Here is a 13,605-nt window from a genome sequence, read left to right on the forward strand (position 1 = left end):
GAACTTTGAATTTCAGTTCATGGATTTTAAGCTTGATGGTTTAAAAACGCTATTCATTAAAAACTGTCGTAGAAAGGGGGGTGGGGGGGTGCAGAGAGGATTTTCTCACTAGCCCACAAGCATTAACTCACCTCCAGTGATTTGAGTAAGGGCACGGACTCAATGAAAGTCTCATACATCCTCCTCTTCTTGGCATTGTTCTTCACGATGAGTCTACGAAATGTGGCACGGTCCTAGAATAAAACAAGCACGAGGTAAACAACATCCTCGAGGCAGATTCTCTCAGACCGCGTGACTGCTGCTGGTCCTCCTGTGCTCGGCCACACGGAGGAGCTGCAGCAGCACGAACCATCAGAGCAGAGCCCGGCTCCATTCATAGATTACAGGACTCCATTCTTAACATGTCTGAGCGTAACAGCTCAATGTTCTGCTTTTGGCTACTGTACATGACCCGTTCACGAGGCAATCCAAAGGAGATCACTCGAGTGAAAATAGTTCCCTCGAGCGGTCTCCTGATATCAGGACAAAAACATTGCAGTACTGATGGAAATGGAAGTGTATTATTCTACTTAGCAAACAGGGTCATTTATGACTAACAAACTCCAGGTAATTACGGTAAGCAATGTTTAATTTGACTGTATTCTATGATCATTAGAGCATCTGCAAATGCTGTATACAAATATGCATGTTCGTCTATTTGGACGTTCTTACCAGTCCCCATAGCGACCCCACCTCGGTGGCGACGATGGTGGCTGCACGTGGCGTGTTGTACATGAGTGCCAGCTCCCCAAAGCTGCCCTTATTGTTGTACTGACCCACCGTTGTTCCCATTACCATTATATCAAACACCCCCCTGGAGACAGAGAGAGCAGAGGAGGAGAGAGTTAGGGGAAGAGACAAACCAAAAGACCGCAAACAGAGGCCTAAAAAAAGAGAGACATAAATCCAAAAAGGGAACAGAGAAAAAATAAACAAGATTGACTTTGATTTATTTGAGCCAAAGGAGGCGATCAGTGTTGTGTTATTGACCTGCTGACTGGTTTAAATAGACATCTAATTACAGCTTATCAGTAGCCTCTGGGCAGGACCCTGTGTTAGTGTGGCAGACTGGGTGAGCAAATCATTGACTCCGTTTTTGTGGGTGCACTAGTGTGTACAATTGTGTGCATGTTTCTATTAAAGTAGATGTGTTTCAATCATTTGCTAATGCTTAACTGTGACAATATGTATAGGTGAGAGCAATTCATCATATCAGTGAACCCTGTCGTATATCTGCCTGTACAGCATCACAGTGTTTGTTATCATGGTTGTATACATGGCTGATGGACATCAACAGCACTCTGTCCCCCAGCCTCCCTCCCTCCCTCCCTGTATATGAGGATTACACCTGGGGAAGGTAATTAGCAGCGTTGTTGCCCGTCAGGATTAACCAGTCATTTTGTAAGGTGGCCTGTCCTCCCATTGGCTGTAGTGGGGCTAAAACCTTATCGCTGGTGAATTAGTATTAACTTCGTTTGACTGGATTACCATGGCGACGAGGACAACGATCGCTTGTGCCGTCGCCTGCCTAAACACAGTTGAGCAAGACAATCTTGCACCGTTTGAAATACTGTGCTGCGGGCACTCTATTAAACTTAGACTAAGTAGATGTCAAAGCTGTGAACTTAGAGCTAAGATTCTTCTAATGACCATTTTTACTTCTTGGTAAAAACAGACAACTCAGCCATGACCAACCAATAGCCCAGAGAAGTTCCATATATTAAATACATTTTGAAGTGTACCACTGTCGTGAAGAGTGGCTGTGTGCATAATGAGTTTTTCTCTGCCAAGTCAACCCGTGGGCAGGCCCTTTAGTGACTTTTAGACTATTCATACTTGACCTAGTGATGACCTTTTTAATGGATCATTAATTATTTACAAATGAACTTGGGTGGTTAAGTTATAGCAGATAAGATCCAAGTACCACAATGGTCCTTTTCACATCATACACATCGCCATTATATAGTCACTCCTAGTCCCTTCGGGGTCCTACATGATTTCCAATTACTTCTCGTCTTCAAGGCTTTTGAACAGGATATTTACAGTATATATAAATAGAATATAGCAGCACACAGGCCACCTATATGCTTGGAGGGTAAAGTTATACTTTTAGTCTCTTTCTATGCCTCATAAAATCGATCCATTTACATGATTGAATTCCATAATACAACTATGAAACATTTAAACAATGTGTTAATCCGTCCGCTTTTCTATTGCGTTTGTGTTAATCCCTCCATGCCTGTGTGTGTCCATGCTCACACTCCACCCTGCTGGTGACATTAGCTGCCACCTACGCTTTTTACAGGCCAAGGAAAATCCCAGGGTAGTATATAACCAAGCAGGCGTGCTGTTCTCAAAGGTCATCGCACATCTCTTGTACAGGGAGCACGCTGTTAGAAAGCACGTATGCAGATTGAACAATAGTGGTGGAAGTAAAACACTGCGCTGAACTGATATGGGCCATGCCAAGAATGAAAAGAGGCCGGGCTGGGATAAACAATGACCAGCAGCCACCAACCAACACTGCTGTGTTCTCTCTTTGGTGGCTTTGGTTAAAAACCACCATCTTGAGGAAGATGAAGAAATATTAGAAATATGAACTCCTCTCAGTGCACTTCAAGTTTCAGGGATCATCATGTCTATTATTTAAATACAATAAATGTCATATTTAACCACAATGTTTGCATCTATAAATATATTTGTATTCCAGCCCAGGCTATAAAACCTGTCATGTAAAGGCCTGTGTGCACAGCAACAGTTAACATGAACTATATGGTAGGGGAATTACACACAGCCTTCATGGGTTCTGTACACACAAACACACACCTCCATACTCATAAACAGTGCACCATAAACACAAGCCCAATTGTAAAGAGCAGCAAAATGGGCACATTGTTGTAAATCTTTTTTTTTTATTTTTTTATTGCATTCAAGTACAGATTAAAACTGCCGCTTAGAAACATACTTTAAAATAACACCATCACAGTCAACTGTATGTTTTAAGGCTGTAATTTATGGTGTTGTATTTATTCAGGTGTCTCTAATATTTTCCTTCAGAGCCATAAATACATACCTATCAAACACACAAAGTGCACACAGGCATCAGCGTGGCCTTCATCAGTTATTTTGCAGCAGCTGTCTCGCCTTTCTATCGCGTGAGCTCGCCAAAACAAACGGGCAGAGTTTGAATGATCAAAGTGACGCAGCTTTGATGACCCAACACAAGTGTCTCTCTCCTACCTCTCAATGACGTAGAAGTTGTCTCCATCGTCCCCCTGGTCGATGACGTGCTCAAGGGGCTGGACCCGTAACTCAAACATGGCGTCCAGCACCTCTGAGAACTGCTCCTGGATGGCGATGGAGAGGAAGGACGTCATACACAGATGATGCGGAGAAACAAGGAGTTCAACTAGCAGCTCAATATGGCATCTAGCTCATGCGAGTGCTGCTCCTGAACGAGACGACAGTGAATTTTCTTCATATCATGACACTTACTTCATGTTTAACCAAGATAAATGTCAGGAAACTATTATCGTCTCTGAGGTTCGAGTCACACGTAATGTCAGATTTATAAAAGTAGATGCCAAGTGCCACATTTCAAAAATATCAAGTCTGTTTCAGCCAAACCAAACGTGTTTAAATCACACATGATTTAGATGACAATTTATGCCCAAATATAGGAGCGTTTAAACAGAAGAGTTTTTGCTACCCCAACAAATATCAAACACATAATAAGCACATGGTCTTCTATGACGTTTGGTTTTCATGCAATAAGACAAGCAAAGTAAGAATTATATTGGTTCATGATATATTATACATTTGCAAATATGTTGAACAAATACTTCTTTGTCCCTTTCTCTCCAGTTCATTTAGTAAGACTTTTGCTAAAAGGGATTTCTACAGAGCAGATGTTGTGGTGTGGTTTCTGAAGAGTGTAATGTGATGTTATTCACCAAGCGACAAGAGGGGGAACTCCTGTACTGCATAAATAAATCCAATGCAACAATTCTGCCACTTATGCTACTGTTATATAAGGTTACAAAATGTCCCTTGCTCTTGCAGCTTTAGTTTGTGGTGTATTTGATCACTGTATTTAAAATGAAAAAGCTGTTTCTTATATTTTTGCTCCATCATATGCAGATGAAGTGACAAAATAGAGGCAACTTCAATGTCGTCCATTTAGTTTACCATGTTTATTCATATTTACCAAGGTAATGTGGTAAGAAATAGTGATACCGGTTTCAGGTAAAGACATCAAAGCATGGTTACTGTATTCCATTGCACTGCATTAGTAAAAGGTGAATTAATGTCAAAGTGACTTTTATATGTGTGCATCTAGGTGACTGAAGGGGGAAAACCTGAATAACTGAGTGTAGAAACTTAACAAACACAGCCACCACAGATGCTGTTATCTGTACACTTGTAAGTTTTACCTGATCTAGCGTTTTGAAGAGTAGGATGTCTCGGCAGGACTCCTGCAGTCTGAGGCGCTGTTCGTCTGTTTTGGGGTGAACCACCCGGGGCTCCGTGTCCTCGTCGTCATCATCTGGGTTGAACGCCTCCGCACACACTGGAGAGAGGACAGGTCAAACCCACTTTACACATTGCATTAACATGTCCTGTGTGATTACATTGAAGTTAGACAGAACAAGTAATGCATGTGGAGAGCTTCCATGGGAAAATCACAAATAACTCTGACAAAAACGATTGAAAGATAGCAACAAGGAAACCAAGTTCCAGCCAGGTACAAAATGCCCATTGCTGTTCTGACAGACGGACATTCAGTTCCTGCGATATCGTAACATCTCATTGATGGCATGACTAAAGTTAAGCAGGTTTTTTCCACGTAACCTGCACACTAGAAAGACATGGCTTTGACCATTTTTTAAATTCCACAGAACATCTTATCTTCCAACTGAACTACTGTCGATGTTGAATATATTAGATTCCACAAGGATGTCCATCATAGTGACGAAACAGGAGATGGATGTAAATGTCACAGTTCAATCAGAACTTGATGTAATCTGGACACAACAATGTAAACACACACAAGTAGAAGACCAAAAAAAAACAACAAAAAGATGTCACCACTCACGCATGCACACACTACTGTGTAAGCACAGACACACAGATCTTGTGTAACAATGGCCTACAGGAGAAGGGAAGAGAGGACATCATGACTGCAGGACACAGGAGGAGCCCAGATGTGAGGAAGTGACATCCACAGCGACATGTTTCATCACACTAGATGACAAACACTGACAAGGTCATTTCAAATTGTCACTACGTATCCCTGTTGCCTCCAACTCTACAGAGCCACTCTCCACTTCTCATGTGACATTAACCACCAAACACATGGGAGGGTGTCTGTGTGTGTGTGTGTGTGTGTGTGTGTGTGTGTGTGTGTGTGTGTGTGTGTGTGTCTGTGGTCATGACTGTAACATCTTATCTCTCAGTATTCATACCAGTCATGTTTGGAGCTGTGTGATCTCTGGAGTGTCAATGTGGTAACTTGTTTGTTTGCTTGATCGGGCAGGTAAATATAATGGAACAAACAAAAAGTGCTGAGAATGTGAGCTACCATGCTCCGCCAACCAGAAAGTGATGCAATTGTTAGAACATACAACCCAAAAACACATGAACACACATGACATATGAATATGAACTGGCGATGGCAATTTAGATTCCACCCTGACTGAAAGCTGACCCTCATAATGAGTTGCCTCGCATGCAGGGGTGTTGTTCAAGTGCCTAATAAACTGTCCAGCTGTAATAATAACTGATGCATAATTTATCATCAGCTGCAATGTATGTGCAAATCAGACTACGGAGTCCCCAGTTCACCCGTCCGTCTGGAGTTAGCAGCCACAGCGTTGGGGGACACACGCAGCCACTTTCCAAGTAAGTCTCCACTTAAAAGGGACACGAGTCAAATGTGTCTCCATGAGAAAACACCACCCAAAACAAAAAAACCCTCCTTACTCCAACTTAGAAATTGAAAAGGGGCCGTTATAGTAACATGTCTGGGAAACATGATGAGCATCACATTTATGCTCCATCTTTGTTTTTGGATTAACACAATTTCTTCTCGGGGCTCAAAAAGGATCATTCTGTCCAACAACATTACCACTACAAAGAAACTCTACTTGTAGAACAGCATTTTTACCAACAAACAAACTTCAAAACACTTTGATAACCACATCATAAAAACAAAGAACTCCATAGAAAAGGATGTTCAAAACAGTACAAATGAACACCACATAGTCCACAACAAACCTTTATGGCACTGTGGTAGAGACAGCAGGGTCAACAGTGACAGTAGGACAGCAGTAAAGATGAATATCAGCAGACACACCCAGGACCTAATCAAAGTGCAGTGCTCTGTGACGACTGACGACACTCAATTACTCATGTGTAAACATGAGACGGGCACGACAAAGCGTGAGAAAACAAAAGCGGCGTACACACAAGACCACAGACGCCAACACAGAAGCAGACAACACGGCCGCACAAAATCCAAAGCACTGAGTTTTAAAACGCATGACATGTACGCAAATTCCCTCATTATCAAAACCTCCGCGACAAGAGACACGCACATCAGCGCGTCTACCACTAGGCCTCAACATGCATGACATGCACAATAACGCAGACAGCGACCCACATGGGCAGTGATGTATTCAATGTCGCCCATGGTGTGGATTACACTTAGGGGACATGACGTCAAACGTATGCACATACAGAGACATGCTGGCCAGCACACACACACACACACACACACACACACCTACAAACACACACACACATGCCTTACCTGACACTCTCCTATTGAATCTGCTGGGTGGTGGAGCTGTGGAGAGAAAGAGAGAGAAAAAGAGGGAGAGGTGAAATTAACACCAATGTTTTTACATAATGACATTTAATACGATTTTGTGATCCTCATTCCCATTATCCGCTCTGAACAGACGGTGTTCATAACTATCATTGAAGCGACAGAAGCTTTTTATTTTTTTTTAAAGGAAAAATAAAGAAAAGGCAGACAGTGAGTCAGAATGACAGCCGGCATTGGAGAGAGAAAGACAGACAGTCAAACAGATAAAGGCAACAAGAGGTGAAGTGATACAAAAAATACAAAAAATAAAAAGTAGGGCACGCTCAAAGATATAGGTGGAGGTATTTAAAAACAGAGAGACGGCGTGTAACCACCAGGAAATAAAACATGAACTATGAAAAAATAAATATATATTCGAGATTGCAAAGTTAATATTTCCCTTGCACACATGACTGCTTCTGTGAGCAGTGGTTACAGCCTCCACCATGACAGGGTTTCCCCTCTAACAAATGGAGGCATAATTTTTTCATGAATGCAAAATGAAAAACTAATAAACCAAAACATGATCAAACTCAGCAGCAATAATCACACTATAATTGCCTGAAGCCAGACAGATATGAGTGGATTAACAAATATCTTAATAAGAGCCGTCATTGCTATGTGTTTAGAAATAAATTATTCATGAAAAACAGTCTATTAGGAGAGAGAAAGGATGAAAGGCTGGTGGCAGTTATGTTGGAATCAAATCTGTTGCACTGCAACTTCATTACACCTCGTCTTAACAGCTCCCCCCACATATAATCAATTAGTCTGTCTGAACCAGCAGCGTATTTCTTTCCCCAAATATTGAGGTCCCCTATCTTCATTTTTGATGTCAGTGTAAACTAATCCTGGTTTGGTTTGTTTACGTTATGACTTGACAAGCAGTGTAGCCAGCCTCAAGCTGTTGCAGTGCATGTGTTTGGATGCACAGATGCTGTTGGGACACTTAACATTCCTGAGCCACCAGGATGGTGCAACTGAGCTCTCTCTGCTTTAAAACGCAGCATTCAAGGACTCACAACAGCAGGCACCTGTTCAACTTGAGTGTTTCCTTAAGCAAAGCATGGATCCAGGAGAGCTGCTGAGGAGCTGACCCCAATCTCTGACCCCCCCGTAGATCTCTATGTTACTAATATATTTGCCCTGCCGCATACTCTTTCATACCTTGCATCTAGGTCACACCCTATAATTGAAAAACTTTCCTGACAAAAGACCATAGCCAATCACAGTATTTAGCTTTCTTCTTCAGAACACACACATTGTGCCAATGAATGTGTTTATTCACGTTAGCACGCAGATATTATTCCAGATACTAATCTATTTTCGTGTTGGCCCAGAGGTCAGAGGAGCTCATACACTGATTATATGGTGTCTAAATATGATATTAGCCTGGAAAGATCAGCATATAGCCTAAATGTATTACCCTGTCATGAGAGTAATGGTTCTATGGAAATGTGAAGAATCCATTCCATTCAGGAACTAGGATCCAGGATCTTAAGGTGATTAACAGCCTAACCTAAATATGTTCCTAACCATAACACCACAAAGTATTAAAGGTAAAAGTACCAGCGGCAATTCTAGTTCCTTCCATTCGATTTCTGCTGCTTATCCAGGTTAATACCTTCGCTGGTTCTGGACCAACATGGCAGCAGCCCTACAGAGCTTGATGATAAGCTTTTCCAGCCAAGTAGCTGAGATATTTTAATTGCACATTACTTGTCCAAAATGGAAAATTTAGGCCTATAAAAATGTTTGGCCAAAAAAAGTAAAAAAAGTTCAAAATGTTATCCTTTTTATTATAAATTAATAATTGCATTTTCATTCAAATATTTGCTTTGATTTAATGTTTGGGTTGCATTCGTAGGTTTAACTATGTATTAAAAGCTGCAAAGAGGGGCGCCGGATAGCTGGGATAGCTCAGTGATAGATGTGCTCCCCATGTACCGAGGCTAAATCCTCACTGCAGCGGGCAGCAGCCCCGGGTTCGAATCCAACCGCCGGCCCTTTCTGCATGTTATCCCCATCTCTCTCCCCCCTTTCAATCTTACGCTGTCCTATGAAGGCAAAACGGACAAAAACATAACTTAAAGGTCCCATATGATGAAAAACATGTTTTCTCTGGTCTCTACACCTATAAACTGGTCCTCCCTGAGCCTGCCATTCCCAGGATGAGGAAAACAAGCGACTCCTGCATGGTCTCTGCAGCCCCCCCACTGGTACAACGGCGCTCCTACGGGCTGATCAGATCCAGCTCCTGTCATTACGTAACGGAGGGAGTAATTTGCATAGGCCGAACTCCTCTGCACGATGATAGGAGATATCCGAGAGAGGGGCGTTCATCACCGAGGTGAAGTTCGGTGCGTCCTGCGGTGAGACAGCTAATGATAGCTGTTTCACAATGTCGCCACTCAGAGCTAGACACGCAAATTGCTCTGTTGTTGGTTGTACAAATCAACATAAGTGCTTATATTCTGTCCCAGCTACAGAAGAACAGAAGAGACAGTGGTTGCCTTTCATTTTTAATGACAATGTGCCGGCTACGGTCCGTGTTAGCTTGTATGTGTGTGCTAACCACTTCACATCGGACTGCTTCAGTAACGAGGGTCAGTATAAAGCTGGCTTTGCCTCGATACTGACCCTCGTAAAAGTATCTGTCCCAACCATACGGGACCCAGCAACTTCACCTGAGCCACATAGGCGAGCCATAGCGATACATCAACGTAAACATTGGCGAATGCTACCGCTAGCCTCAGCGACATCGTCTCCGTCACTCTCCAAGTAGGCGATGACAGACGGAGCTCATTAGCACAGAAACAGCCTGTTCTCAGCAGAGCTCATTTGAGCAACTTTTAGACAGCTGAAATTCAGGACCACGGATGGGTTTGGGGCAATGCATTCCGAATCCAGTGTTGTTGGACCTCTGACAGCTGTGTGGAATTGATGAAAATCAGTCTAATAGGGGTCCTTTAAAAAAAAAAAAAAAAGCTGCAAAGAGTTTGGTTTTGGGAAGTGATCAGGCCACAATTCCCTCTGTAATCTATTTTATATTGATTTGAAAACATCTTAGATTTATTCAAATTTTACATGACAACATTTGAACACATCCTTGTAATTTAACTTCGCCAAAAATCAATGTGTCTGAATAATTTAGTTGTTCCAAATGTCGCTGTGCTGTTGGCTACATAATTTAGCCAAGCCAGATTGTGCTGCCAACCTGCTGCTGACAGTTAACTAGTGATTCAACAGATTTGTTGTTCATAATGTAGCATAATCAGGGATTGGTGATCATCTCCTGATCACATATTTTTCCTGAATATCAGCCCCTAATAAAGATTTATTTTATGGTTACACGATCAGACAACTGCATGAGACATTCAAATTGTTCGAACACAGAGTTTACTTGCCCCTGGCAAGTGTTAATGTCGAGACCTGCCCCGCACAGTCCAACTGAGCCCAGTGAGCAAAGGCCAAGACACCCTTGGAAAACCCTGGGGCGAGGTGAGTCCTGCTATTCTTTGTCTATGAACAAAGGTAGTTTGCTAGTAAAATAATGAGGGTATTAGGTATGCAAAAAAACATAAATTAATAGAATACTATAGCTTTAATGTACATGTCAACAATTATTTCACATATCAGCATTGTTTGTAAATGTTTGAACTCTCTTTCTGTAATAAAACATGTATACACCATTCTGCCAGATGATGACACAGAAGCTGGTTTTAACCAACTTAAACAACATCAAACAAAACACAGGAAAAACAATCCTGCACGAGACAGAGGATGCTTCTTGGAAACGTCTATCCCGCAGCTGTAATCAAGTTTAATTTCTGGTCACGATTTTGGTGCCGTGCACTTGACACTGGGCAGTATTCATTCGAGTAGAGGCAGCCTGGAAGGACACTGCTGGATATGAATATGCATCAGGTATAATAAAGTGGCCAGTCAGGAGACAGCGAGAAGTGTGTGCACGATGGAGAAACGAAAGGGCTGTGTATGTGTGCTTGCGTGCAGATGTGCGAGTGTGTATGTACAATGTGTGTGGCTGTACAGTCAACACTGTGTATGCGTGTATTGGTTGGGCAGCGCTTGTATGCATCTATAGGAACACCCTGATGTTGTGAACAGTGTCAATGCATGTACAAAGAGAGTGAGGTCAGGCTCTAAAACACCCGTTTTCTAACACTGGTCTGTTACTAGCCAACATGGACACAGCCCACTGCTGCTAAACACATACACAGTGGGTCCATTGCTACGTTATTACCCTCCTGTCAGAGCCCATTAGATCTCGACTGTGAAGATGGTAGCCTGAGGGCAAACTCACATATACACACCACTTTCCCCTGGTCACCTGGGGAGTTTAACAGTCTATTCTCCATGGAGATCATGCTTAGTATCGCTCAACACAGGTCGAGCGACAGGATAGCCTTGACTACTACCGCACTGACATATGCGGAGAAATTGGACTTTTATTTTAAGGGGCTTTCTTAAAATAAGCTAGTAAACACAGAGCAATGCATTAAGAATGATTACTGCATTTCAACTCTATTTGCAACAATGCGTCAACTTTCACATATATGCCACACATTCATTCTCATTTGACATCTGCTTTACCTGAACTCTCACTCTGCCGGCCCACATGTAAGTCTTTTTGACACAAAGGGTCAGAATCTACGACAAAAATAAGTTATAACTCAAAACTTGCCAAACACCAGCTAACTTGGCAGATTGTGATTTCCCTGCAGACCTCAGTTAAAAAACAAAAAACTATGTATGACTCTTTTAAACAAGCTCCTAAATGGCAGCCTGTTATACAAAGCAGTGGCATGTAATCTCTTGGTTAGTGAATGTGTTTATGAAGATCAGTTGAAACAAGATGATTCATTGCATTTCTGTCAGTACTGGTTACGGGAAAGTTGATATGAGATCATATCATTTTTAAGTCGACAAGTGATGTGTTGCCTTTACAACATATAACATTCGTGACACTGTTTTTAGAGTAAAGCAAGTTAAAAGTTAAAAAAAATTAAAAAAAATAAAAAATATATATATAGACCTCCAAGTCAACTAGTTCTAAGGATAGAAAGCAATCTCCAAACCTGCCAACTGGCAAACAAATATACCAGCCACAGCCAAAACAGAGTAGAAATGAGTATGAACTAAGTCAATTATATGACCTCTGCGTCTGTCTCCCTTTATCTCTTGCTTTTATTTAAAACTCATCCAAGTACTTGCAGGGTATAACCCACCATGTGGCAGTGCAACCAGAAATCCCTCCTCCTGCAAAGTGCCAAAAATCTCCAAATATTATCTGTTCATTGCGAGGTCACATCACAAGTCACTAAAACACACGTTGATATTTAATTCTCCATCAGCGTGATTCTTCTTCCCCTTGCAAACCGATAATTACAGATATAACTGACATTTCTATGGGAAAATGAATAAATGATGTGTCTTCAAACACATGCAGTAATAGCGTATGACATCACTGAAACTTCCTCCCATTAATCATCAGTTATCTATTCCCTGATGCTTATTCTTCCCCATGACTCCCAAACCCAAACCGCTTTTCCTCCTTCACTGCTGAAAATTTGCAGTATACATTCTTTCACATGGACAAAAAAACATTGCTATTTTTTCAGTCGTTATCTTCTTCATCCACCTCTTCCCATGACCTCAAAGTCGAGCTGAAACATCATTTCAAGCGTATCTTGCTTCCGTATCGTGATGTATTTCATAGTGAGGCAGGAGAGACATAATGTCGGGAGGAATTTCATTTGACTGTTGAAATGATAAGCTCACGACCATGAACCTAGGGGACCTGTGGCACCCTGGTGGCCTTGGGGTTAAGGCATCAACCATGAATTACAGACTCCCCGGTTTGCATTTAGACAGGGATCTTTGTTGCGTGGGATTACTATCTTTCCCTTCTCCATTACCTTTCATCTCTTAAGTGGGGACCTGAGGAAAATCAGCATGCCTTTCAGTATGATTTATTAACTCTTTAAGCAGATAATAGATTTTTCACACATCAGTATACACTTACGTGGAATCAAACTTAACCAACACAACCTAGTTGCTTTAAAGAGGTTCCCACAGGTGTCAGTGACCTCATTTTTACCCTCTCCTAATTCCACTTTTTTTGTTCCTTCAACACAATCCCCCTCCCCTTTAAAACTCCATTGTCTTCATTATAACCACCTACCAGGAGGACACATTCCAAACTGCTTATAATGATTTGTTATGATCCAAGTGAAACTCATGAACAGGGTCAGATCACTGCAGGTACCACAGCAAAGAGGCACAAAGTCTGACAAAAACACACATTCAGAGTTGAAGATCTACATAGGCAGAAACAAAGCAGGAAGAACTGATTTTACGCATGTAAACCCAGGATTAATTTACCACCATTAACCAAATGTTACTGTGAACTAGGCATGGGACGATATGAAAGCTTCATGTCAGAAATATCCTGGCCAAAATATTTGCAATTCACAATATTATCCCAATATATAATACAAACTAAATATAAAAAATGGCACTTAACATACTGGAATTACTTTTTGTTAAGAAACTAATATATTTATTGCTTCACAGATAAGACACACTTCTATTTTTCACTGGTGTGAAACTCACCTGAACACATTAGACCCATGTTTGTGTCTCAATATAGAAAAAAGTCAAGTTTTTCAATGTGT

At 41.6% G+C, this 13,605-nt stretch overlaps 1 protein-coding gene across 2 annotated transcripts in view; it reads right to left on the bottom strand.

Moving 5' to 3' along the window:
• Window positions 1–13,605, bottom strand: part of prkar2aa (protein kinase, cAMP-dependent, regulatory, type II, alpha A) — a 39,196-nt gene that overhangs the window by 3,670 nt on the left and 21,921 nt on the right. For both annotated transcript variants that reach the window (XM_084014456.1, XM_084014455.1), the window contains exons 3-7: window positions 6,851–6,886; window positions 4,473–4,609; window positions 3,280–3,386; window positions 712–853; window positions 132–233 (exon numbers count right to left, since the gene is read on the bottom strand). In XM_084014456.1, coding sequence (XP_083870582.1) covers window positions 132–233; window positions 712–853; window positions 3,280–3,386; window positions 4,473–4,609; window positions 6,851–6,886 — 524 coding nt within the window. The remainder of the gene's footprint in view (window positions 1–131; window positions 234–711; window positions 854–3,279; window positions 3,387–4,472; window positions 4,610–6,850; window positions 6,887–13,605) is intronic.

Source organism: Eutrigla gurnardus (assembly GCF_963514095.1).
Source record: "Eutrigla gurnardus genome assembly, chromosome: 8".
NCBI lineage: Eukaryota > Metazoa > Chordata > Actinopteri > Perciformes > Triglidae > Eutrigla > Eutrigla gurnardus.